Raw genomic sequence first — 25,525 nt, forward strand, 5'->3', positions numbered from 1 at the left:
CACACACACACCCAGACACACACAGACTTATAGAAGATATGCAGCATCTTGCTGCAAACACCAAAGGATCTAAGCTTCCTCAAGAAGTACAGTCTGCTCTGTCCCTTCTTGTAGATGGCTTCACAGTTGCATCTCCACTCTAGTCTGTTGTCCAGGTGAACACCGAGGTATTTATACTCCTCCACCACCTCCACTTCTTCTCCCATGATAGAAATAGTGTTTGACTTATTCCTGTTTCTCTTAAAATCTACAATCATCTCCTTTGTTTTAGTCACGTTCAAAATGAGATGATTGTTTCCACACCATGCCACAAAGCGGTCCACCACCTTCCTGTACTCAGCTTCTTCTCCATCTCTGATCCACCAACAACTCCAGAATCATCCGAGTATTTCTGCAGATGACAGGAGTCTGTCTTGTACAGGAAGTCTGAGGTGTACAGAGTGAAAAGGAATGGTGAGAGTACCGTCCCCTGTGGTGCTCCTGTGCTGCTGACTACCTGGTTAGACTCACAACCCTTCAGTCTCACAAACTGTGGTCTGTTTGTCAGGTAGTCTTTGATCCAGGAGATTGTTGAGGCCTCCACCTGAGTCTTCTGGAGTTTCTGACAAAGCAAATCAGGTTGGATTGTATTAAATGCACTGGAGAAATCAAAGAACATGATCCTCACAGTGCTGCTGGCTTTGTCCAGATGACAGTGGGTTTGTTGAAGCAGGTGTTTGATGGCATCTTCAACTCCAACTCCACAGCGATAAGCAAACTGAAGGAGGTTCTGATGGTTTACTGTTTGCTTACTCAGGTGGGCCAACAGGAGTCTCTATAGGACCTTCATGATGTGAGATGTCAGGGCAACAGGTCCATAGTCATTGAGGACTGATGGGTGTGGGGGTGAGTGGAGGTTGGGGGCCATCCATCCAACCTCTAATATTCAGAAATTCAAATCTGCCAAAGTGGGAAAAGAAAGTGTGAATATTTCCTCCTAAAATACAATTAAGAATAAGCCTCAAAGTTCATTTTAAAGTCAGAAAAAAGCACAGAGCCATTAATGTTAGTGACTGATGTAATTCCTGTATGAGCATTAAACCTAAAAGCAAACCGCTGACAGGGACTGCTGGGATTCTGCATCAAATCTAACACTTTGACGTCAGAATTAATGGAAGATCTGGCGTTTTTAACTGGGCCTTCATTAGGGAAATCACCTGCTGAAGTGCATCATGTTTTCAGCCGCTCAGCCCAGAACCCTGCTGGTTGTTTCCTTTACTTTTTAGCTGACTTCACCGGTGATGATCAGCCAACATTTACATGATTACAGACAGATCCATTTGAAGCAAACGTTTTTAAAGAAACAGCACCATCTTTTGGTCTGAAGGACTATGGCTGATGCCTTCACTGCAAGGAAAACCTGCAGTCAGCTCTGACCTGGTGTCCACCTGGTTAATCTGAGCATTAAAGTTAAAAGGCCTTGAGTTATATTTGAATACCATCTCTGCTTAATGGATTCTCAGAGTGTTAGCCGTACTCGAACCATTCATAATGAAAACACAGAAGCTCATTTTACATTTTGCCGTGAGACGAGCGTGATGGATCTGTTTCATAAGGCTCACAGCTCAGAGAACCTGAACAGACCGGCTGGTGATTCTTCAGACTGCCTCCTGAGACGGCTATACTTCACTTCTTTAAAGCTAAGTGCCAAACTGACTTAACACAGTGGTTCTGGAAGTTGGTGGAGCGAATACAGATGCAGTTGCATAAAAAGCAACACAAATCTGTACAAGAACACTTAACATTTCAAACATTGTCCATAAAACATTTTCCCTGAGGATGGTTGCTGCATGAGTTCTCCATTCCACTTTAAATGTATCTTTGAAACAGAAGTTTTTGGAGTGAGACAGGTTTCCTCTGACAAGTTTTCTGGTGAGACTCAGTAACTAAAAGTGAGGAAATATTTAATTAGTTGTCAAAGTAACAAACTGAATGGCTCTGATGTGTCTGAAGAGCTCAGACACATTGGCTTTGATTAACTTCCAATGAAGTCAGAAATGGAAAAGTACAGAACAACTTCTGCACTTATTGGCTTGAAAATAAATTCATGTTTAATGTAAACAGCAGAATCTGAGACTTGAGGAGCCATCACACCAAACCGGCGCACCCTGGCGACAAAAAGAACAAAAAAACAGATTTTATTCAGTTTTAAATTAGCCACTTTTCTGTTGTACTGTTCCTCTTTAGTTCTAAGCTTGGAGGTGCAGAGATATCACGATAAATTAAACTAATATAAGGTTCATGATCTCAAAATAAAACTGAAGGAATTTTGATCACAACCTAACGTGTTCAGTTTTTCCTGTGTTGGAATCAGAACCATATTTTTTCCTCAGTTGGTTTTTATTTCTATTTCCTGAGTGCCTGATGCACCCTGGCTCCATGGTGGTGCAGTTGGTAGCTCTGTTGCCTTGGAGCAAGAAGGTCCTGGGTTCAGCTCCTGGGTTCGGCTCTTTCTGCATGTAGTTTGCATGTTCTCCCCATGCATGCATGGGTTCTCTCTGGGTTCTCCGGCTTCCTCCCTCAGTCCAAAAACGTGACTAGTCTCTCTAAATTACCCTTAGGTGTGATAGTGTGTGTTTATGTGTGTGTGTCTCTGTTGCCCTGTGATGGACTGGCGATGTGTCCAGGGTGGACCATGCCTCTCGTCTAATAACTGCTGGAGATAGGCTCCAGCTACCCTGCATGGATGATGAGGGGGCATTCTGAGCATGTTTAAATGGTGATTAATTACTATTATTAGGGTGACTTAAATGACTCTTTCAGGTTGAAGTAGTTTGAAAGAACTAATCTATTTAATGTAAAAATAGTCAGTATATAACATTTTTACTGCAGATTTGGAGAAGCTCAGATTTTAATTCCTTAGGAACTTGAATGTGCTTTGTTGCTTTTTTTAATCTAACAATGCAAACAAATTATATTCAAAAACCTTACAATTAACTTTATAATATTGATTGTATTTATTTGTTTATTGTTTTGGTGGAGCTTTGTAAACATACTGGATATTAAACTGTTAACATGCCCAAAATATGTTTTTAATGTTTGATAAAAATATTTTAGACTGAAGTTGTTTTAAAAGAGATGCTTAAAATGGAAGAAAGTCAATATATGATTAAATGAGGACGTTTCCGTTTTCCTTAAGGAAAAATGTGCCTGGATTTTAAAGGACTTCTTCGGGAGTCAGGCTGCTTACTTCTTCACAGTTAAACACATTAAACTCCTTAAAATTATGAAGAATCATGAATAAATTGTGATGTTTTTTAAGCTCTAAAACACTATCTTCTGCTCCTGCCATTAGTCTTTAGGACATGATTTGCAGGTTCAAAGGTTAATCCGAGCAGATTTAAAGTCATGGTGGAAGCATCTTAAAGAGCTTCAGTGGAAGTGATTAATTATGTGTGAAAGGTTGGATCCAAGGTGTTCGTATGCGCTGCATCAGGTTGCAATATGCTTCTTATTTGTCAGTTTCTGTTCTGATTTTTCTGTGATGTAAGGAATAATCAGGTGATTTCTGCTGAATAGGTAACCACTGAGAGACTTTCACAGTTTTTAAGAATCTTCTGACAAAATTTTATGTTTGTTAAACGTTTGCTGAATATATCTGCAAGAAACATCTAAATGAATCTATGAGCTGGAAATCCAGATGTGTTCAAAAGTACAGCTTTAGGCACTCTTTGTGAGAACATCTTGTTGGTTTATGAAAAGGTTACTAGTATTTAATGGCTCTTTTTCAGGCCTCGTTTCTTTAGTTATGTACAGAGGCATAACATTTGAGGAACCAAACTGTACAGAGTTAGAGGTTTAGAGTTGCTAAATTTGTCAAGGAGAGTGGTTAGGATCGGTAAACTGGAGTTTGGCTACATGCTGGGAACAAACACCACAGATCTGATGGTTGCCATTAAAGCGTTGATTGCATGAGAAAGGTCAGAAGGAGGTGGACAGAGTTTTTGTGGATCTAGAGAAAGCAGATGACTGGCTGCCAAGAGAAGAGCAGTGATGTTGCAAGACGAGGTATGTGACAGAGGTGCAGAAATGCACAAAAACAGTGAGACAGAGGTGAGGTGTGTGGTAGGAGTAACACAATGGAAACATGGTATTGAGGAGATTCTGCCAGGATCAGTTTTGAGCTCCTACTTGTTTACAGTAACTACGGAAAATTTCAAATTTACTTTTTAATCAGTAAAAAATCTTTAGATTAACGTACGTTTCTGCACTTTTTGTAAAGTTAAATAGCATAAACAAAAGGCTCTTATGGGATACATATGAGAGAGTTGGTTTTGTTGGACCACTTGTTTGCTGAGTATTGGACTATCTGCACGTTGTTGGACGTCACTGTGCCTCATGGTGAAATTCCCCATTTTCTTTGTCTTCAACCTCACTGCTTGCTAGCTTGCCGCCAAAAGTTTTATAACTCTTTGTCTGCTCAGGAGTTGACTGAGTATAACTGAGTTACAGTCGGAGCTGCGCCCCCAACCGCCCCTCACCACCACACCCCTTCGTCATATTATCATTTTTGCCATAACTGCTGGTTTGATCCCACTGCTGTTTTCCTTTATTTTGTTCAGTTAGATATTTTACCCCTTTTATGTAGAACTTTGCATGTTTGAGTAGGTGAAGATTATTAAATCAGAAGAACGGATTGTATCAGGCTGTGATTTAATAAATATTCACATAGATAAAGAGAAGGCGTTTCTGGGTTATTTTGTGTAAGAGTTATTTGTCAGTCAAGATAAGGTTAAAAGTTCCCCACGTTTCAGCAGAAACGGTCGATTAAACAGTGACATCTAGTAATAGTTATTAATTATTACGGAGTATTTAACGGTTGTAGTTATCAAAGGCGTTGAGCCACAATTACAACACCAGAAGACATCTCTGGTCTCGATTCATAAATGAGGATTTTGGTTAAGAAATTGATTTTGTCAAATTATGATTTTTAATTATAATTATTGATAAGGATTAATCAATCAATAATCATAACTCCCAACAGTTTATTAATTAATTTGACAGGAAACATTTGCGTGCTTTAGGCCACTGTCAGGAGTAGAAAACATATGCTTGTCCTCAGGCAGCAGCAGTCAGAACAACACTAACAGCAGAACACAAAGGGAGATAAATGATGCTGGATATGGACAGTAATTGGGAGACCAGGCGTAGAGCTGAAGGATGTTTGGTCCTGCAGACAGTTTGAAGGAGATGTTCTTCAGATGCATTTTAGCAGGTACGAGTTGCAATTGGCTCCTCTTCCACAGTCACAGAGTTTCCCGATTCGGGGACCAAACTTCATGGCACAGCGGTCCCCCATCCCACACTGAGGAAGACAAACAGACGGTAATTCTTCAACGCTGAGTCAAAACTAGATCATTAATGAGGCCTGACGTCTTCAAGGAAAAATATTAGATCAGTTCCATCATTACAGCACAAATATTTCATATGATTAATCTTTCAAATGTTTTTCCTTTGAATAATTTGCATATATAAATCAAAAAGAGTCAGAAGAAGGAAAATCAGCTCAACATTTTCCATCAGCGTAATTAGATCCTGCTCATTAGTTCAAACTGAGTCTGTAGTTAAGATGTTGATTGATTTTCACCAACGAGGACTGAGAAGCTTTTATAGTCTGAAATCAGGCAGCAATCTTTATTTAATCTGTAATTAGAGCATTGTTATCTTTTAATTAGTGGCAGGTATGCTTCTCAAATGGGTTTCATTAAAAAGGAACAAAAGGATGTTTGCAGCATAGACTCAGCAGACTTAAATTAAGCATTAAAATAAAACTGCATTGCATTAATATTAATGTAGAAAGTGTTGCTTGCCAGTGGGATGCTCCCTCTTTTCTCTGTGGAAGAGACACGGCTGTGGATCCGACCCAGCAGAACCTCAAGAGCTTCTACCTACACAGCAACAAGCACAGGAAGAGAAATATAAGGAAAGACAAACGCAGAAATAACAAAATGACCTTAAAGTGTTAGAGAAACGTATTTATCTGTAGAAACTGTGCAAAGGTTTTCAAAAGTTCGTGTTCATTTGAGATCAACAACATACCCGAGACTTATTGCAAAAAGGGATTAGGGTCCTTTTTATAAAAACAGCTGAGATTTTATATTCGGGAAAATGTTAGATTTTATGTAACATTCAATGTATTTGTCTCTTTTGCTTTGCTTGTTTCCTTTTTATATATTTTTATATCAAAATGATTATTTTTAAACTTGTTTCATTCTTTACCCGTTGTTGTTTATGTTTAGAGGTTTTTTCTCATTTTTATTTATTTATTACAATTTTTTGATTTTCTTTTAAAACAAAGGGATTTAAAATATTCTTTACATAATCTGTAGTGTGCCACCTGTAATGGTCATTTTGTAGCCACTTGCCTTTTACACACGGATCTTACTACAAACAGCCCAAGAGAAACCAGGATACATAAAGCATCACAAATGATTCCAAAACTATTGATCAAGATCAATTTAAAAGATACAGTTTCACTGGAAATAATGAAGGGGCACCTCTTTAGTCACGCAAAAGGTAGTTTGTTGACATAAAAAACAGCCCTGTATACAATCAGAACCAGTCTATAATATTCAGAAGAACAAATTTAAAAATTATAATAATAATACATGGTATTTTAAAAATGTCATTCCCTATCACTTACAGAGAGTTAAACAAAACTAGCATCTACAGTTCTACATTTATCCCCTCAGACGCACCAGGTCTCTGTCTGCTGCTGGGTCCAGCTTCTCAACCTCAAAGTCCTCCGCAGAGACTTCCTGTGACACCTCGCCGTGACACAGGACCGACAGCAGGCTGAGGAGCAGCAGCCCCTGGAGCACCCTGGAGCTTTCCATGATGCTGGTCCCGGAGCAGGAGGAGGAGGAGGTCCTGACTGGAGGCAACAGATCAGGAGCTGGAGGAACTGAAGGTCCCAGCAGGTTCACCGGAGCATCTCTCTCATGTTTTATACAGAAGCGTGACGCCCCGCCTGGGAGGAGCCATGGGGAAAGAGCAACTCCTCTTGTGAGGGATGGTTTCAGTTGACTTTAACAGAAAGACATGTTGAGCGTTTAGACATCTGCACTAATGCCTTCTGACTGAAGATAGTCTAACTGAGCCTTTAGAGGGAACTGGTCGCACAAGTCAGATAAGGCAGAGTTATTTTTTTAAATAAGATTTAATCAGTACTGCTTAAGTCAGTTCATTCAGCTTTATAATGTAATGTAAACTCTTTTAGCACCACGCTGGAAACATTCTTCTCCTCAACAACCCAACCATAAAGTTTCCTTTATAAAGAAGCATGAAAGAGAGAGAGATGGGGCAAAAAGAAAAAAGGAAGAGAAGAAGAAAAGAATGGAGGAGAGAAAGAAGGATGAAGAAATTACAAGATAACACCCTGCTGGCTTCTACACCTGCAGAAACAAACATAATAACAGCAACGCTACCGAAAGGTGCACGGTACTAATGAATGCAAGATGTATTTAGTGGTAACTTTAGCTCAATGTAGAACATTTGTGTATCTGTTAACACCTGAATTTAAACACCTGTAGGTCTGAGTGTGAGCGCGTTTGTGTATACAAGGTTTCTCCATACAAATATGCAATGACAAGTGTGAGGAGCCACAGACCTGCCCCAAACACCAACCAGGTCAGCTTCACTGTAACAGCTCAGCCAATCCAAATGCCATTGACCACACATCCAAAAAGAGGACGTAACCCGCCCCCCTGACACGACAGCCAGCGGAGCAGTACACAGCCAAGCCTGCCCAACCATCCGGCCAATGCCAGCAGGCCCAGCCCACCCGTCCATGGGAGAGAAGCATGCTCTAACCAGGTACCCGTACCTGGGCAGACCAACCGCCCCAAGCCAAGCACAGCCCGCCAGCTGTTCCAGTGCAGGTACAAGGCACGCTCGACCACCCCACCCACCCGACTGCGACCCCAGCCCGGCTCCAGGCCAGGCGCCAGAGACACAGAGAGAAGCATCAGAGGAAGGCCACCACAGCACGCCAAAGACCCCGCAAACCCCAAGCTTTCATTCTTATTAAGTGTTTGTACTCACCATTCTGCTGCTGCCTACCTTGGCCTTGGGTCCACTCCTAGAGCCACTCTTTCACACCCTAACGTGAATAAACTCTACTAATTCTGCCAAGAAGTCCTAAGAAACACCCAACCAAAAACATTTCAGAGGCTACATAAACTGTATAATTTGCCGACAACATTTAACAGTTACATGTAGAGGCATATGTAAATATTTGAGCTTGCATGAATCATTTTGACCCTGTGTGAATGAAAGAAAATTCACGATTGATTCAAACTAATATACCTAATTTAATTTTTTTAAATAACAGAAATTGTTTGTCATGTAATCATTTAACTCTGGATAAAGAATGATCCAAAAGCCTACAATTAATATGACATTAACGGCCATAATAAAGGATTGTAAGCCTTTGACCAGTGATATGCTAAAAGATCATAACAGTGTTGCTCCTTACATTACAGATAGATATTCTGTGTATGGTTCAAAGTATGCTCCAATAGAAATCTAAGGATTTTGTCAATAAAGTACCTTAAAAATGTATTTGTGTTTTGGTTAAATCAACAGAAAAGTTGGGTACTTGTGTCCTTGTGAAGTAAAAGCTAAACAAAGTGCCATTATCTGTGAGATTTGTGTAAGAAAGTTGTTCAAACATGAGTTTATAGATGATGAGAAAAAAGCTTGACTCCCCTGTTTATTCTCTTCTGCAGGTTTTCTTCCAGGATTTAGTCCCATCCATCTTCCCATCAACTCTGACCAGCTTCCCTGTCCCTGCTGAAGAAAAGCATTCCCGCAGGATGATGCTGCCACCACCATGTTTTACAGTGGGGATGCTGTCCTTAAACTGATGTGCAGTGTTCGTTTTCTGCCACACTACTGCATGTCGGCCAGATAGTCCAGTTTTGGTCTTACCTGAGCAGAGGACATTCTTCCAAATGTTTGCTGTTTCCGGTATAATGCTTGTACCAAACAGAACTTCTTACGGCTCTATTTCTTGCTACTCTTCCTTAAAGGCCAGACTTGTGGCTCACAGTTTCAGCGATTTTCCCAGCTGGAGCTCTAGATTTCTGCGGCTGCTTTAGAGTTACCGTGGGCGTCTTGACTGTTTCTCTGGTTAATGCTTTCTGTCAGATGTTCAAGGTTTGAGATACTATTTTAGAACCTACCCCTGCTGTAAACTTCTGCACATCTTTCTCCCTTACATGTCTACTGTACTACTTGATATTCTTGATGCTCTAATGTTCTCTAGCAAACTTTCACAGCTGCATGCATTCTGAGATTAAAATTACACACAGCTGGACTCCGTTTGCTCACTAGATGACTTCTGACAGCGTGTGGTTGTACTGGATTATTTTCAGAAGTTTCAAAGTAAAGGGGCATCAGACAAATGTAGGGCACACATGTCAGATTTTTTGTTAAAAAAGTTAAAACCATGTCAAAGCTCATCCAGCTCAATCCCAGCCTCCACTTGGCAGTGGATCTCCAGCTTCCTGAAGGACTGTCTGCAGCAGGTGAGGCTGGGGAGCATCTTCTCCCACTTATAAACCATCAGCACCAGCACCCACCAGGTGTGTGTTCTCTCCCCACTCCTCCCTCTACACAGATGACTGGACCTCAGTGGTCCCGTCTGTGAAACTCCTGAAGTTTGCAGATCACACTACTGTTATTGGACTGAGCCAGGAGAGTGATGAGTCTACATACAGACAGGAGGTGGATCAGCTGGTACACTGGACCATTTCTCGAAACCTGAGATGGTCCTCACACATAGACAATGTTCAGAAGAAGGTCCAGTACAGACTGAACTTCCTGCAGCAACTCAAGAAATTCAACCTTCCACAGGAGCTGCTGGTCATCTTCTCCACTGCCATCATCCAGTCTGTCCTGTCTTGATCCATCTCAGTGTGGTTTGGATCATCCACAGAACAGGACAGGTCCAGACTGCAAACAACAATCAGGACTACAGAGAGAATAATCAGGGCTGACCTTCCCTCCATCCAAGACTTATACAGGTCAAGGGTCAGGAGAAAGGCAGCTCACATCCTCACACACCCTGCACACAAGCTGTTTAGGCTTTGACCTTCAGGTGGCGCTACAGAGCTCTGTCTGCTAAAACCAGCCTCCAGAGAGACAGTTTCTCCCTCCAGGATGTCTCTCTGATGGACACCATGAACACCTTCCAACCAGAGAAGTCAGATACTCTGCTGGAAACAAATTAGGAAATTTCGACTTTTCCAACTTGCCATTCTTTTTTAATTTCTTTATATAAAAATGGCTGCACATATGTTCATGCTCTTGCTTTTATCCTTTTTCATTTACTTTAAAATGTATATATTTATACTTAATGTCTGTATGCTGTGAGCGCTGCAAACCAAAGTCAGATTCCTTGATTGTTCAACAATCTTGGCCAATAAAGTGGATTCTAATTAATTTTCCTTCCTCTTCACCATGTTGCACATTTGTTGGTCTGTCACATAAAATCCCAATCAAATGGTTTGTTGTTGTAACGAGGCACTTCCTTCAAACAACACCAGGGGTCGCTGTCTCTTCAGCCCCTGCGCCTGTTTCCTGAATCTCATACTTCAGGATGAAGAACACACCCAGTGACATCGGCGAGGTTTGAAGAAGAAAAAGTCTCAGAAGAGGAAGAAGAGGTCCGACAGGTCCTTCCTGGGTTTCTGTTGGACTTTGGCGCTGCGCAGAGTTTGAAAAGAGCGGACATCCAGGATCGCTCCGTGCGTAAAGCTTCAACTATTCATCTGAGGCGAACCTTGGAGCGCAGAGAGCTTCTCTAAACCGGAGGATGTCAACTTCAGACGACACAGACGGGCCCCGGCCAAGATATGGCTGTAAGTTTCTAACTGTTTTCATCCGTTTTTTTTAGAGTCTTCTGACCCAGAGAGGAGCCGCTCCGGGCTGCAGAACATGATCTCCAGCCATGGTCTTCTCATGCAGATTGGAGAAAAGTGTCTTTAAGCCACTCTGGTGTTACTTCTGACAGCGTGCTCTCAGCTTTATGATGATTTCCGCGTTTCTTCCGTTGCAGAACTCCGTAAGGAGCGAGGAGGCCTGTTCTCGCTTTGCACTCATTTTCTTTTTCCACAAGTTAGTTTTCACACCTCTAGAACATTATTTAAGGTGGACAGATGATTTGGGATGCAGCCTTTTAGAGATCAAATTCCCACCCAGCAAACCAACAACCACCCACGAAGGAACTTCTGGACTCCCAGTGGTAAACGTTGGGGAAATGAATGAACTGAACCTCATTTCTTCTGGTTTGACCAAGAAAACATTCATCTTCTCTATTTGTGGCAAATATTTTCCATTAAATGCTGCAGGTTTTAAACTGGATTCGCTTCACTATAATTTAGGATTTAAAGAAAGGACTGTGTGACACTCAGGCTTGCCCACAGGAAACCCTGAGATGGATCAGAACCTGTGTTAACAAGTAGATGAGGAAGGGATGAAGCTAGTTTCTTGTGTCTTTAGAGAAGCCACCTTGCTGGACAAAGATGGGTTTTTCCATCTCTTATCAGTATAAACAGCTGTGTTTGAATTAAATGACTAAGATCCAGTTAGAGATGCACTGTTAAATTGTCCAGAGATTGGAATCTGGCCAATTTGTCCTTGAATAAATACTCAAATACTCAGATATGGACTTTCTCGTTCACTGAATGCATCAGAACTAAAAACTCCAAGTATTTTTAGTGTATAAATGCTTCCACCTCCAATATTAACTGTTCAGTTGAATAAAATCAGGTAAAGGTTCAGGACTTGGCGTAGGCTGGTATAACCACGGTCCCACGTTACGTCAAATAAAATGTAAAACCCAGATATTTCAAATCTAACAGCTGTTGTTTAAAAACGGTGTTACATGTAAAAAAGTAATGGATGGGGTTCCTTTAGTTTCCACACCAATACATTTTTTTCCCCAAACAGTTGAACTTGTAGCTTGCTTTCAGCCAGCTGACTGGCAAAGCGTAGCTGTTTCTCCAGCATCTCATAAAACCTTAAACCATGGAAATAGTTTGACAGAAAAAAAGTGGTTTTGAAACAGCAACTGTTTAAAGCTTTGCTATATATTTTATAGTGGAATCAGCCGGTACTTGTTTGGGACACACTTAATGCAGAAATGTTGATGAAAAATCGTTACATTTATTCATTGTCTGGATTCAAAAATGCTTTTATCAAAATACCTGCAGCATTTATTTATTTATTGTTTGTGTTTTAGCCGATTTTACGGGAAAAATCGGGATCAGTTCAAGTCTCACCAAAAAAACAGAAAGCTGATCGATGCATCACTAATTCTTGTAGATTTAAATGTTTTGTTGTTTGAATTTAGTTTTTGAGGAGAAGGTTTAGTTTTTATTTCACAAACACAAAACAGGATCTGTCCAGACTGCAGCGATCTGCAGAGAGGGTCATCAGGGCTGACCTCTGTCCAGGACTTACACAGGTCTAGGGTCAGGAAACGGGCAGCTAATATCTCTGGAGACCCCACACGTCCTGGACACAAACAGTTTAGGCTTTTACCTTCAGGTGGCGTTACAGAGACAGTTTCTCCCCCCAGGATGTCTCTCTGGTGAACACAATGAACACTTCCAGCCAGAGACGTCAGCTACTCTGCTGGGAGCTAAATAAACAGTGTCACAACCTGTCCTTCTTGGTTTCTTTAAAACATGGCTGGACATAAACTACATGTTCCTGTTATACTGAATCTCTGTCTGCTGTGAGCGCTTCAAGCCAACGTCAGAATCCTTGTTTGTGCACACGCTCCTGGCCAATGAAGCCGGTTCTGGTTCTGAAAAGGCAACATTTAAGTCTATTTTGATCTGTTTTGACTCCAGCCGTCCTGGACTGCATGGAGCGGCTCACAGCGGAGGAGATGGATGAGCGGCGGCAGCAGAACATGGCCTACGAGTATCTGTGTCACCTGGAGGAAGCCAAAAGGTGAGAGGCGGGTGGTCCAGTCCAGAACTAAACTAAAACAGAACCAAATAGGGTGTAAAGAGAAATGTTGCTGTGAGAATTGCTTTTATTGTCAATGATCCTTTCTGTGGTTTTGGGTGACAGTCTGCAGCCATAAAGTTCTAAAACCACATGAGATGTCCTCTGATTGCTCCTCTTGTCCACCAGCCGTCCAAACCAACTCATGCACTCAGTAAAGTTTGTTACTTGTAATGAAAAAACGGCTTTATGATCACTGTTGTTGGTGTTAATTGTGATTGGTTGAGCTGTTGAACTTCCAGTCTCTCTGTTAGTTTGTGTTGTTGGAGATCTGAGACATGACACAGCTTTCTCAGATTCACACTGTTTTATTTTTAGTTTCTGACCCAAGTTTTACCTTCATCCAGTGTGTCAGATTCACCTGACAGCAGGGTTGTCTTGCTTACATATTGAACCTGATGGGACCTAATGGTTTCCACGAGCTGAGACATGGAAATCAATGCAGTTTCTGTGAACTCAGCTCAGGGTGATGCAGATTCCGGTCTTTCACTTCAAATACATGCATTTGAAAAAGCAACAAGCACTTCAGATTTGATCATGAAATCTGCAGCTACAGTGACTGAGGGTTTCAGAATGTGCAGTTCAGTGAAGTGGAAAGCTGTGCAGTCGTGCATAAATGACATGTAACTGCTTTTCTGTTGACTTTTGACCTCTTACCAACCCTTCTGAGCTGGTTTTCAACAATTCAGTTGAATATTTAGTCAATCTTGAATTTTCAAATGGAAAAACGTAGATATAAAGAACAGCCTCCAATTGCAAGGACATGATGAGGGAATCCAGGATGTTCTTCCATCTCCATGCAGAGCAGACCTGCTGATTGACTGTCCAGGTTGATGGTGTCCAAACCTTTTGCACCGCCACCAAAAATCTGCAAGTTGAAGTGGATGTAATTTTATTTTCTCAAACAAATGCAAAATAATTTTAGCCTGAATAATTTTCTTTTTACGTGCTCAGCAATAAATTAAACAGGTGATCATTTTAAAGGAGGGGCTCCGACATTTCCCTAGATAAAAGAAAGTGTTGAGTTTTCTGGCTTTTTGGGGTAATTGGTTTTTATTTTGTGAATCTAGACACTGTTTTTTCAACATGTTTAATGAATGGGAATGCCCAAATATGTTATTGAGTAAAAACAAAAAAATGTTCGAGACCCTAAACAACAAAGGGGCAAACATGGCTAAAAAAGAAACCGACTTGGTTTTGGAGGCATCAATTTAATACAAAATGTCCTAATAATTAAAAAAGTGTCCATCTGCATGGGCTCCATTTGCAGCGTTTTCTCTTCCATGTAAAAACATACAAATTTGATGCTGTCTGATGGGGCCCCTGGTGCTTCATCGCTGGTTGAGGATGGTGACCAATTTTTAATCATCAGCGGCTCTGACCTCCTGGAATCACATCCAAACTGGAGACAACCCAGAGCAGATGGTCTGAGTCCTTCAAACATGGAGGGTTCCTCTGAGAAATCAGTGGTTGGTAAAAGAGCGCCACAGGAACTTCAGGCTTCGCATGCATCCAAACATTTAGGAGCATTTCAGAAGCTTCACCTGTTATATTGGTCATATTTATGTTTAATTTGTCATCAGATCAGCTTGGAGCCGTTTTCTTCTGTTACATAAAGTGTCTCTTTCAGGGAGGTTTGATCCTCCATCTGTTGTTTCCTCGTTTTTATTTTGGAGAGGATCACAGTTCAGAAGGAGAGTCTACTGACGCGACTCCATGTTTTTGTCATGTTATCCCTGCAAACAGATGTCTTGATATTACAACTATGAATATATAAATGCTGTTTTGAACAAAAGGCAGTTGGTGCAAACAGAACTACAGAGATTGGCCCTTTTCCATTGCAGGGACGTTCAGCCTGTATTTGTGTTTCGACAGTTTATCTCGAGTAATTTCAACGTCCTGCGTCCACCCTTTCCTTAATTAACAGTCCTGGTCTGGAGGGGGGCTTTCAGGTCACCCCAGGATCGCTGAGGGGCCCGGCTATGTGCTGAGCAATGATTGGTGGACCCTTTCTGGCAGTGTTCTGACTGCCGCTCACCCGCCATATTTAAGACCTGCGTGTTGTTGATCGCCTGCTTTCTTTCGCCCAGGCTCTGCGAGGAAGGATCGTTGATTTGCTTTTATCTGTACGATCATTGAAACTTTCATTCATAAGGATATAAATGATCATTCCTATTTATATCAGGACGGTTGTACGTTTAGCTTCCTGTTTTCAGCTGATGTTTGACATCATGTGACAGCCTGAATGAACCGTGGAAAATGCAGTTTCCTTCCCAAGAGCTTCTTGCACCTGTATATGTTTCTTCTGACTTTATTTCAAACATCTCGCTGATATTGGAAAATCGGGACGCACCAATAAGAACATTTGGGCCAATGTTGGTGTCATGACTGACGGATATTTACCAATATTATTTATATTTCCCTACCCCACACCACTGACATTGCTTCTCAGCTTCAATTAAACAACCCACAATCCTGTGCTGCATCACATGACCAACCCCCTCCCCTCCCCCTCCAGAAACACAAACGGCAACAGGATGGAAAAAAAAACCATATTTGTTAAAATCGGTTTTGCTTATGGGACATATAGTGCTTTGTTAAAAAATGACTAACATTGCCCGATACTAATGTTAATGTAGATGTTTCTGACATCCCTACTGAAAATATCTCTTCTCACATAGCTTAGTGGTAGAGGGGCGCACCATATGCAGAGGCTACAGTCCTCGACGCAACTCTCCCCGGTTCGATTTCCAGCCCTTGGCCATTTACTGCATGTCTTCCACCTCTCTCTCTTTGCCCTACTTTCTGTCCAAGTACTGATGAACACAGGCCACTAGTGCCAAGAAACCTTAAAAAACAAGAAAGTATCTCTTCTTCCTGCAGAAACTGCTTGGAGGAGTGTTGTGGGGCAGCAGGATAATACTTAATGTCTGGTGCATTCAGTGATTGGTAAAAGATGGGCTTTTAAGCTTCAGACTGATCAGTCACTATTTAGGACTGGTCTAGTGTAAAATCTGCCAGTTCCAGTCAACAGACAATTTCTCTGTGATTCTCCAGTTGTAAAAGGAGCTCTTTGATTTGCATTAACCTAAATGAACACAACCCTAACCTGACATTTTATTAATGTTAACATGGAATCATAAATGTTCTTGTTTTTGTCTTAATTTAACCAAATAAACTAAAATCTAACCAGAAGTTAAAAAAATGGAGCTCATAACATTTTGAATTAGTTGTCTCCTTGAAGCCACCTTCAGCCCCTGATGAAAGTGTCCCAGCAGAGACCTGAGGCCCAGTAGCCATGGTATTATGGTGCTGGAGCTGGGCATTTTGGTGGTGGAAATAGAACTGGCTCCAAGCGAGCAATAACACCTGAACTAGAACTTTGGACCTTGGTGGCCTTGACACAGTACATTGATATGGAACAGTAGTTTAAAAGTGATAAAGTCCAAATGCTGACAAACCGTGTGCCATGCCTGAAAAAGTGGAGCCTCCATCCTACTTATGCTTCTGATCTGACCACACTTCCAAATATCACAATTCCTTAATATATCAGTCCAGCTCATCAACTGGACCCATAATCAGAGGTCCCACTGATACGTATCGGGTCAAACACAAGAGCAAGCCTGAAAACAAGTCAAGTTGTGTTAGTTCATGAAGATGTTCTCATATTTTTCTCTGCAAAACAAGTTAATTTTGATGTACAGCTGATATTTGTAATATGGTACATCCGCCACGTTTGGGTTTTCTGTAGATTCAGTCCATTTATAATTTCTGAGTAACACTAAGCAGGATGTTGAGCACAAATGTCAGCCCAGAAATGAATGACAATGTGGCGAGGTCGGTTCTTTGTCTGCGTGTCGGTGGCCCAGTCAGTCAGCAGTCGCTTGCATGAAGTTGAAAATGTCGCGGGTTCAAAAGAGGAAGGATCGTGTGAGACAGGAAGTGACTCAGTCCCTGCTGATTTTGGTATCCCCCACTGTTGCCGCAGAAACCCACAGTTGTCATAGTGACAAGTTCCGGTGCAAGCAAAGGTGCTGTTGCAACCCGCTATTAAAAAAAGCCTGGGCCCTCGTACGAGTCTCTGTTGACCCACATCCCTCACCTGCTGCGCTGCTATCATCCATCTGACATGTTCAGGAAATCCCTGGATGTTGCGGTTCTTCGGGTTATCTGGTTTCCCTCCATCTGAAGCTGCTCTCCCTTGGAAAGCTGTGCAGAAACTTCATCATAACTTCATCGTCATTGTGTGTTTGCAGATCAGGCCATTTCCTGCCAACATAATAGAAAAAAAATCACTTTCACACAGACAATAATAGAACTTAATTCTCTAAGATTTATCTTTTTACTCCATTTGCTGGTGCTGATGGTAGAAATAATTCAACTTTATGGTTTATTTGAAAAACACACAAACTCCAGAACAGCTCAGGTCAGGCTTTGGCAGGTTTTTCATTTTCTGGACCTTCCTTTCAAGATCTACATGTGTGAGAAAACATTGTGACGGCTTCCTGCAGATGTTAGCATGAGAATGTGGAACTGCATTAAGGGAAGGATTGGGTTGGTACTTCAGTCTTTATTGAACAAAACTCATATTATCACTCCTGTTAGTTTCCCAGCCTGTGTGTAAGGGTTGGTATTTTAGCAGCATAATCTCACAGTGAAGAATTGCATCAAATAAAAAATAACATTTATTGAGAGGGGGGAAATGTTACGTTAAATATTTTACAATTAGCGGTGGAGAAATTGCTGACATTCCCATCAATTACTATTAAGTATTACAAATTAAGACTTGTTGATTTCTATTTAACTGTTCTTCACATGTAGGAACTTTTAATTACTAATTCAAGGCTTCGTGTTTCCTAAACGTATAAATATGATGTGACGCAGCGATCTGTTTGACATAGCTCCTCTTCAAAATGGAAAAGAGAAGAGAACATGCAGCTCAAGTCAGGCAGATGTGCGCTGAGCTTCATAGGTGAGAAAATAGCTGCTCCATCAAACCTGACCCTGTCTAGAGTCAGAGCAGTGGAACCGTGAGGAACAAGGCTGGGCGGATATCCTAACTGATCTTCCATCCCACACGGTGAGCAGGATGGAAACGGAGATGGGAATTCTCAAAAGCTCAGTGCTGGAGAACCTCGGGTTAGTGTGGCATCTTGGAGTCACCAGGTTTCCATAAGATCTTTTAGACACTACCTAAATGCCGGATGGACGTTTGGAGGCACGCCAGGAAAAGCCTTTTCCGAGTCACAAAAGTAAATGTGGAGTTTGAGGAGCTTTGCTGGGAGTTGGAGCTTTAGTCAGATGAGACTAAGACTGAGTTTATCTGCAACAATCCCTCCAGGTGGGTCTGCTATGAAACAAAAAATAAATATGGGGAAAAGCACTGCATGCTCACTGTGAAGTACGATGGAGATTCTGTGATGCTGTGGGCCTCTTTCACTTCCGAAAGTTCTGTGAACTCTTTGAAATACCAGGGCATTTTACCGAAGTGTTTTTCAGGATCAGATGATGTGTCATGTACAGTATAATTGTGATATAGTAAAACCGTCTTGATTTGCACATTTTCTGCTTTCTCATAACTGAAACAGTGAGGATATATTTGGCTTCTTGCTTTTTTTTTTTAAATGTGGGTTTAGTTTTGATGGAAGAAATATTTCATGGTGTAATGTCACACATCTTTGTTTGTGTGGAACGATGGGAATGCATGGGACAGGCCTTCAGCTGGGTGTGAGCTGTACTTGTGGGGACAGCTGCAGGAATGTCCTGCAGCTCTTTCTGCTGTTTCAGATGCGTGTTTGAGCTTCGCCATGAATTCATGGCTCAGTCTGATCGCCACAGCTGACAAATGCAAACTGTTATCGCTCTTATTTTCATATTCCTGTCATATGAAGAGAAACAGGCCGAGGCTCAGACCACTTTAGGAGCCTATTATCACTCCTTTATTTAAATGCTCACTGATATTTTCATCTCTGTTGACTTTTCAAATGAGAAACAAAGTGAGCGTGTCTGGAGCCGATTAGGTGGCTACAACTAAGCGTGCTTATATTATTAATGGTACCATCTTCAACTTATTTTAAATCTAGAAGTAATATTTTACTGATAAAATAGGAGAAGAACATCAGAGTTCATGCCCCATATTTTATAAAACTTGTGTAGCTTCTGCTAAACTTGTTTCACTACTAAATGATTGCTTTTGTTATTACAGTTATGAATATCTTGATTCATGGCCAGTAGTATCTCAAGCATTTGGAAACTTATTTTGAGTTTATTTATAGCCTAAGATACTACGACTTGATGAAAACTTCTATGTTCTGCGTTTCCTGTGTTGTACTCCAAGGGTCAGTGCAGGGATCCTTACTCTGACATTTAAACCAGCTCTTTGGACATATCTTGCATTCAGTTTACCTAAAAAGTCAGAACTTGTATGTAGGAATGATTTCAGACCCAACTCATTCATTAGCTGCTAACTGCTATGTATTTCTTTGCGCTTCATGCATACAAACCGCTGTAACTGGGAACCTATTTAATGTGGTGCCAACTGTTAAAAGCATAAATGAACAGTTTATTGCTTTAGCGATCACAGTGTTGGTTTGCGGCAGCTATATTGGATTTTCAGATGTTGGTGGAGAAACTTTACTTTCTAACTTGGAATTGAAATGCTGGAGGGGTGTTCTAGATGGTTGTTACTGACTGGATCTTGAAAATTCAAATTCTGGGAGCAAGTGTCTCATTAGTGATCATCTGAATCACTTTTCTGCAGATGACATACACGTATACATCTAATGTGAAAGGTCTTTTTAAAGTAAATCTTTTAGTCATTCTTCAAGTTTGTCCAGTCCAGAACACTACTGACATAAAGCAGCTTTCTCCAAACCCAGACAGGATGACATCTGGGGATTATCATTAGCGACAACTTGTTTTTCCTCTCACCGTGAAGACTGTCTGTTGTCATTCCATTTTTTTGATTTAACTGCATATCCAAATTCAGGCCATGCATTGCTTCACATACTTCCCGAATCTCAGTAGAAGTTTGGGTTGCATCGTGTCAGCTCGTGTTTGGGAAGGACGGATTCCTCTGGGCTCAGCACTTCACCAACAGTACCAACAGTGTGCAGCAGCTGATCCATTGCTTGACCTCTTGAAAACAATGAATATGAAGGCCCTGTGAGATGTTAAATTGCAGTCTTGCCATCACCATTTTTCCTGAATGTCAAAGTCAGGTTTCCCTTCTTTGGCTACTTTTTGGTCATGTTTCCTACATCATGTTCAAAGATTTATGCTGCGAGCAAGAAAATCTGCTAGACTTCCTATTTCATTGCTTGGGGTCATGATTTTATGATTTAAAATCAAACTGAAACCATTAATGCCTCCTACAGAGAGATGATTGCTATCAGCTTATTCTTCTTCTCAGCTGCTGAGTTTCTCCAAGAATGTCATTTTGTCATAATTTCACACAGATTTTTCCTAGAAAACCTCTTTTAACACATCTATCGCAGTAAGAGTCTGCCTACATTTCTGAACCTGTTCCACCTGTACACTTTTCATTTCAGCAGATCATAATCAGCCTAAAATAAATAGGAGGGTTTCTTACTGTACTGAAGCTTGGCAGTCACTTTGGATGCCTGCACCTGCTAAATGTCTAAATATAAATATGCAATACCATTGCTTTCATTTGTTTCTTGTCGCACCCAGTCTTGCCAGGAATGCAGTGGCACTTGTTGTCAGCAAACTCCTGTTTATTGATCCGTGCTGATGCTAACTGCAGTCCCTCTCTATTGTATGCACCAAAACGACTTCTAGTTTTAGAGATATGTTGCATTCACTGTTTTAAAGTCTGGATTGCCTTAAATGCTGCATGAACTTTGTCACAAATCTGTCAAACTTGACTTGTTTCCTGCCTGCACTCCGTACTTCGGAGTAGAGCAAGCAGTGAACTGGTCGTGCAAAAGTTTCAGTTCTTGAGGTAAGCTACTGAGAACTGCTGTGATGGGATCATTAGACGACAGCAGACTGACGAGTGGAAGAGGAGCTCTTGGTTTGTCTTTTTTTGGAGGAGAAAATAAAAATTCCTGTGAATATAAAATAAAGCGAATACATTGGTTTGTTTGTTTAAAATGTGAGGTTTGTGGGATGTAACGACACAATAAATAATCACAGAAATAAATCTGGTCTGTGGAAAATGGGAAAAGCTGCAATAAACTGCTAGCTTAACTGTGCATGCTTTGAAACTAGCAGTTGAAAAACCTTTTTGCTTAAAATTTGTAAAAGGAATTATTACAAGCATGTTAAATTGTTATTTTTTTAACCATAAATGGGCAATGCATAAAAAACAGGAACCCCATAGCATGATGCTGCCACCACCATGTTTCTCTGTGGGCATGGTGTTCTTTTGGTGATGATGCATGTTGCTTTTCTGCTGGAATCGTGACCCACAATCAGTCCGTTTTAATTCAGACTTCAGCATTCATGCCTATAACAGATTTGTTATATTTTCTGTTTGTCTGATTTGTCACATTACAGAAAAAAGAAAGTATCTATTGTGAAACCTTTTAACAGGGATGTGTACACTTTTTATGTCCACTGTACATCTGGGTGTACTGAACCTTTGGTGTGTGCCTTTGGGTTTGGACTGATTTAAGGCTGAAACTGTAATTTGATGCAGATAGTAATTCATCTCTGTTGATGATCAAAAGCCTAAGAAAACAGATGATATAAAAGAAATGTTCTGGGAATTTTTGGAGATCTGCAACAGATAATTCCAGGTTTTCAGGTGCAGATTCAGATTCCTGTGAGTTTATAGTTGGTTGTTTCTGGACGTCCGGCACTGCTGTTTTAATTGGATCTGTTTGGACCTTCTGGTTGTACTTGATCCAGTTCTGCTTCTGCAAGATTAGATCATCAATGTTTCTTTTTGGTTATCTCAGCCACCATGAACAAAATCTTGTTCAGTGGCAACATCTAGCTGAAAATATCTAAATGTTATTAAAAGACATGGCGGCGGCGGCGGCAATCCCCGAACCCAGTGGTGGACACCGGCAGTAAGGGACACTGTCAAGCTGAAGAAGGAGTCCTATCGGCTGTGGTTGGCTTGTGGGACTCCTGAGGCGGCTGACGGGTACCGTGAGGCCAAGCATGCCGCGGCCCGGGCTGTGGCAGAGGCAAAAACTCGGACCTGGGAGGAGTTTGGTGATACCAAGGAGAAGGACTACCGGTTGGCCCCGAAGCGATTCTGGCAAACCGTCCGGCGCCTCAGGAGGGGGAAGCAGTGCTTCGCCAACACTGTTTACAGTGGGGGTGGGGAGCTGCTGACCTCGACTGGGGACATTATCGGGCGGTGGAAGGAGTACTTCGAGGATCTCCTCAATCCTGCCATCACACATTCCCTGGTGGAAACAGAGGCTGGGGACTCGGGGTTGGACTCTTTCATCACACAGGCTGAAGTCACCGAGGTGGTTAAAAAGCTCCACGGTGGCAAGGCTTCGGGGGAGGATGAGATCCGCCCTGAGTACCTCAAGTCTTTGGATGTTGTGGGGCTGTCATGGTTGACACGCTTCTTCAACATTGCGTGGCGGTCGAGGACAGTGCCTCTGGACTGGCAGACTGGGGTGGTGGTCCCCCTTCATCAGAAGGGTGACCGGAGGGTGTGTTCCAACTACAGGAGGATCACACTCCTCTGCCTCCCTGGTAAGGCCTACGCCAGGGTATTGGACAGGAGAGTCCGGCCGATAGTCGAACCTCGGCTTCAGGAGGAGCAGTGTGGTTTTCGTCCCGGCCGTGGAACACTGGACCAGCTCTATACCCTCTACAGGGTACTCGAGGGTTCATGGGAGTTTGCCCAACCGGTTCACATGTGTTTTGTGGACCTGGAGAAAGCATTCAACTGTGTCCCTCATGATGCCCTGTGGGGGGGTGCTCCAGGAGTATGGAATCGGGGGCCCTTTATTAGGGGCCATCCGGTCTCTGTACAAGCGGAGCAGGAGTTTGGTTCGCATTGCCGGCACTAAGTTGGACCTGTTCCCGGTGCATGTTGGACTCCGGCAGGGCTGCCCTTTGTCACCGGTCCTGTTCATAACTTTTATGGACAGGATTTCTAGACGCAGCCAAGGGCCGGAGGGGGTCTGGTTTGGGGACCAGTGGATTTCGTCTCTTCTTTTTGCAGATGACGTGGTCCTGCTGGCCCCCTCTAGCCAAGACCTACAGCATGCACTGGGGCGGTTCGCAGCCGAGTGTGAAGCAGCTGGGATGAAGATCAGCTCCTCCAAGTCCGAGGCCATGGTTCTCGACCAGAAAAGGGTGGCTTGTCCTCTTCAGGTTGGAGGGGAGTTCCTGCCTCAAGTGGAGGAGTTCAAGTATCTCGGGGTCTTGTTCATGAGTGAGGGAAGAATGGAGCGGGAGATCGACAGACGGATCGGTGCGGCTGCCACAGTAATGGGGGCGCTGTGCCGATCCGTTGTGGTGAAGAGAGAGCTGAGCCGAAAAGCGAAGCTCTCGATTTACTGGTCGGTCTACGTTCCTACCCTCACCTATGGACATGAAGTTTGGGTCATGACTGAAAGAACGAGATCCCGGATACAAGCGGCTGAAATTAGTTTCCTCCGTAGGGTGGCCGGACACTCCCTTAGAGATAGGGTGAGGAGCTCGGCCATCCGGGAGGGGCTCGGAGTAGAGCCGCTGCTCCTCCACATCGAGAGGAGCCAGTTGAGGTGGCTCGGACATCTATACCAGATGCCTCCTGGACGCCTTCCTCGGGAGGTGTTCCAGGCACGTCCCACCGGGAGGAGGCTCAGGGGACGGCCCAGGACACGCTGGAGGGACTATGTCTCTCGGCTGGCCTGGGAACGCCTTGGGCTCCCCCTGGAGGAACTGGAGGAGGTGTCTGAGGAGAGGGACGTCTGGGTGTCTCTGCTGAGTCTGCTGCCCCTGCGACCTGGTCCCGGATAAAGTGGAAGAGTACGAGTACGAGTATTAAAAGACATTAAATTAGCGTTTATTTAGAGGATAAAGGGTATAAATCACAGGTGTGACAAAAATTTATATTTTCATATCAACTGACCTGAAACAAAAACAAGTTACTTGGTGGCATTTCTAGATGAAGTAGAGGAGAAATTACTGGGACCAGCTGCATCACTAAAATAAATGAAGTCATTCAGGTTCATTCAGGCTGAAAGAGTGAGACTCTCCACAGATAACAGAAAGACTGAAGACAGTACAGAAAATGTGTGATGTTTTATTTTAAACATCCACTCTCCCAATGTCTGTCATGGAAGATGCTGAATTTAGACATATTATCAACTTTTGGTAAGAAAAAAAAAGAAATCAGTTCGGGTATAGTTCTACATTCTCCTGGTCCTCAGGACCCACAGTCCTGCATGTTTTAGGAGTTCCCCTGCTGCCACTCCCATAGCTTAAACAAACTGGTGATTACCAACCTTCTGCAGGATTTAACGGCATGCTGAGGTAATATAATCATTGGAATCAGGTGTGCAGAGACGCATCTAGAACATGAAGAGTGGGCCCTGAGGACCAGGGTAGAGGAACGATGCCATAAAAAATATGCAGAGACTCTTTAAGTAACGCTGTCTGAGCTACACTAACTGCTAAAGTTAGATGTTGAGGACAGTTTGAAACGTGAACGTGCAGCATGCTTCTGAATGACCTCTCATATCAGCGACACATGCTAATCAGTGTGAGTAAAGGTGCAAGGAAAATGGGAAATGACTTACATTTTCCAGGTATACCTGGATTACTTTCCTTAAAGCCTCAAACAAAGAAAATCTATATCAGGGGTCACCTTAAATGCAAAGCTTTTTATTTTCCAGTTAAAACTTGAACTTATGACACAATTTAAAGAAATTAAATTCATAATCAGTTCAAAAAATTTAATGTTTTTAAGATGCTGATATCCTATCGGATTTCTTTTTAAATGCACATGAATAATTGGATTATTCTTTGATATCTCTTATATATGTAGCTGCTTACTTTATTAAACTCAAGCATTTGAATATAGCGTAGATTTTTGTAAGGTTTTTGTGAGAAACTGCTTAAAGTGTTAGAGATTAATATGAGCAGCCTTCAGAACCTCTCAACCTCTATATTAAAAAACTAGAGGTTTACCTCTCAGGACATAAACAACAGGATTTGGTCTGTACCAAGTTCTAAAATGATTTACATTTGAGCCCAATCATACAAAAACACAGCAGTTCCCTGAGATTGGGCTAAATTGGAGAATTTATCTGTAGAGAAACTAAGTACACCCCAGCGTCTTGTAGAGTTACTTTTTGCTCCATTACACTGGTCCTCTCAGCGGCCGTTTTCTGTTCGACTTTATTAGTCGCTCACATCGTCGTGGTCCTCCAAGCTGTGAACAATCCTTCACAGCTTGGAGGACCCAGTTTGGACCAAGCTTGGAGTGTGCTGTATAGATGGTTGACTCCGGGTGGTTCTGTAATTTGTTTTGCTGGGA

General features: G+C 42.2%; 2 protein-coding genes across 2 annotated transcripts in view; one reads left to right on the forward strand and one right to left on the reverse strand.

Annotated features, from left to right (window-relative positions):
* Window positions 1-5,004: 5,004 nt before the first annotated feature.
* Window positions 5,005-9,971, reverse strand: cartl (cocaine- and amphetamine-regulated transcript-like). The gene is made up of 4 exons (XM_047363601.1): window positions 8,971-9,971; window positions 6,738-8,832; window positions 5,850-5,927; window positions 5,005-5,344 (listed from the first exon to the last, which is right to left on the reverse strand). Exons 2-4 carry the CDS (start codon window positions 6,873-6,875, stop codon window positions 5,237-5,239), a joined length of 324 nt encoding a protein of 107 aa, XP_047219557.1. The 5' UTR covers window positions 6,876-8,832; window positions 8,971-9,971; the 3' UTR covers window positions 5,005-5,236.
* A 449-nt stretch (window positions 9,972-10,420) lies between these two features.
* iqgap1 (IQ motif containing GTPase activating protein 1) overlaps window positions 10,421-25,525 on the forward strand; it is a 78,051-nt gene continuing 62,946 nt past the window's right edge. The window contains exons 1-2 of the mRNA XM_047362941.1: window positions 10,421-10,904; window positions 12,903-13,005. Of these exons, the coding sequence (XP_047218897.1) occupies window positions 10,859-10,904; window positions 12,903-13,005 (149 nt within the window). The 5' untranslated portion in view covers window positions 10,421-10,858. The remainder of the gene's footprint in view (window positions 10,905-12,902; window positions 13,006-25,525) is intronic.

The sequence above is a fragment of the Girardinichthys multiradiatus genome, chromosome 4, assembly GCF_021462225.1.
Source record: "Girardinichthys multiradiatus isolate DD_20200921_A chromosome 4, DD_fGirMul_XY1, whole genome shotgun sequence".
NCBI classification, from domain to species: domain Eukaryota; kingdom Metazoa; phylum Chordata; class Actinopteri; order Cyprinodontiformes; family Goodeidae; genus Girardinichthys; species Girardinichthys multiradiatus.

Excerpts from the sequence above, each read along its gene's own strand:
- cartl (XM_047363601.1), bottom strand. The coding sequence starts at position 6,875 with ATGGAAAGCTCCAGGGTGCTCCAGGGGCTGCTGCTCCTCAGCCTGCTG. Across the intron at positions 5,928-6,737 it reads CAGCAGCAGACAGAGACCTG|GTAGAAGCTCTTGAGGTTCT; the intron begins GTGCGTCTGAGG and ends GTTGCTGTGTAG. Across the intron at positions 5,345-5,849 it reads AAAGAGGGAGCATCCCACTG|TGTGGGATGGGGGACCGCTG; the intron begins GCAAGCAACACT and ends TGTCTTCCTCAG.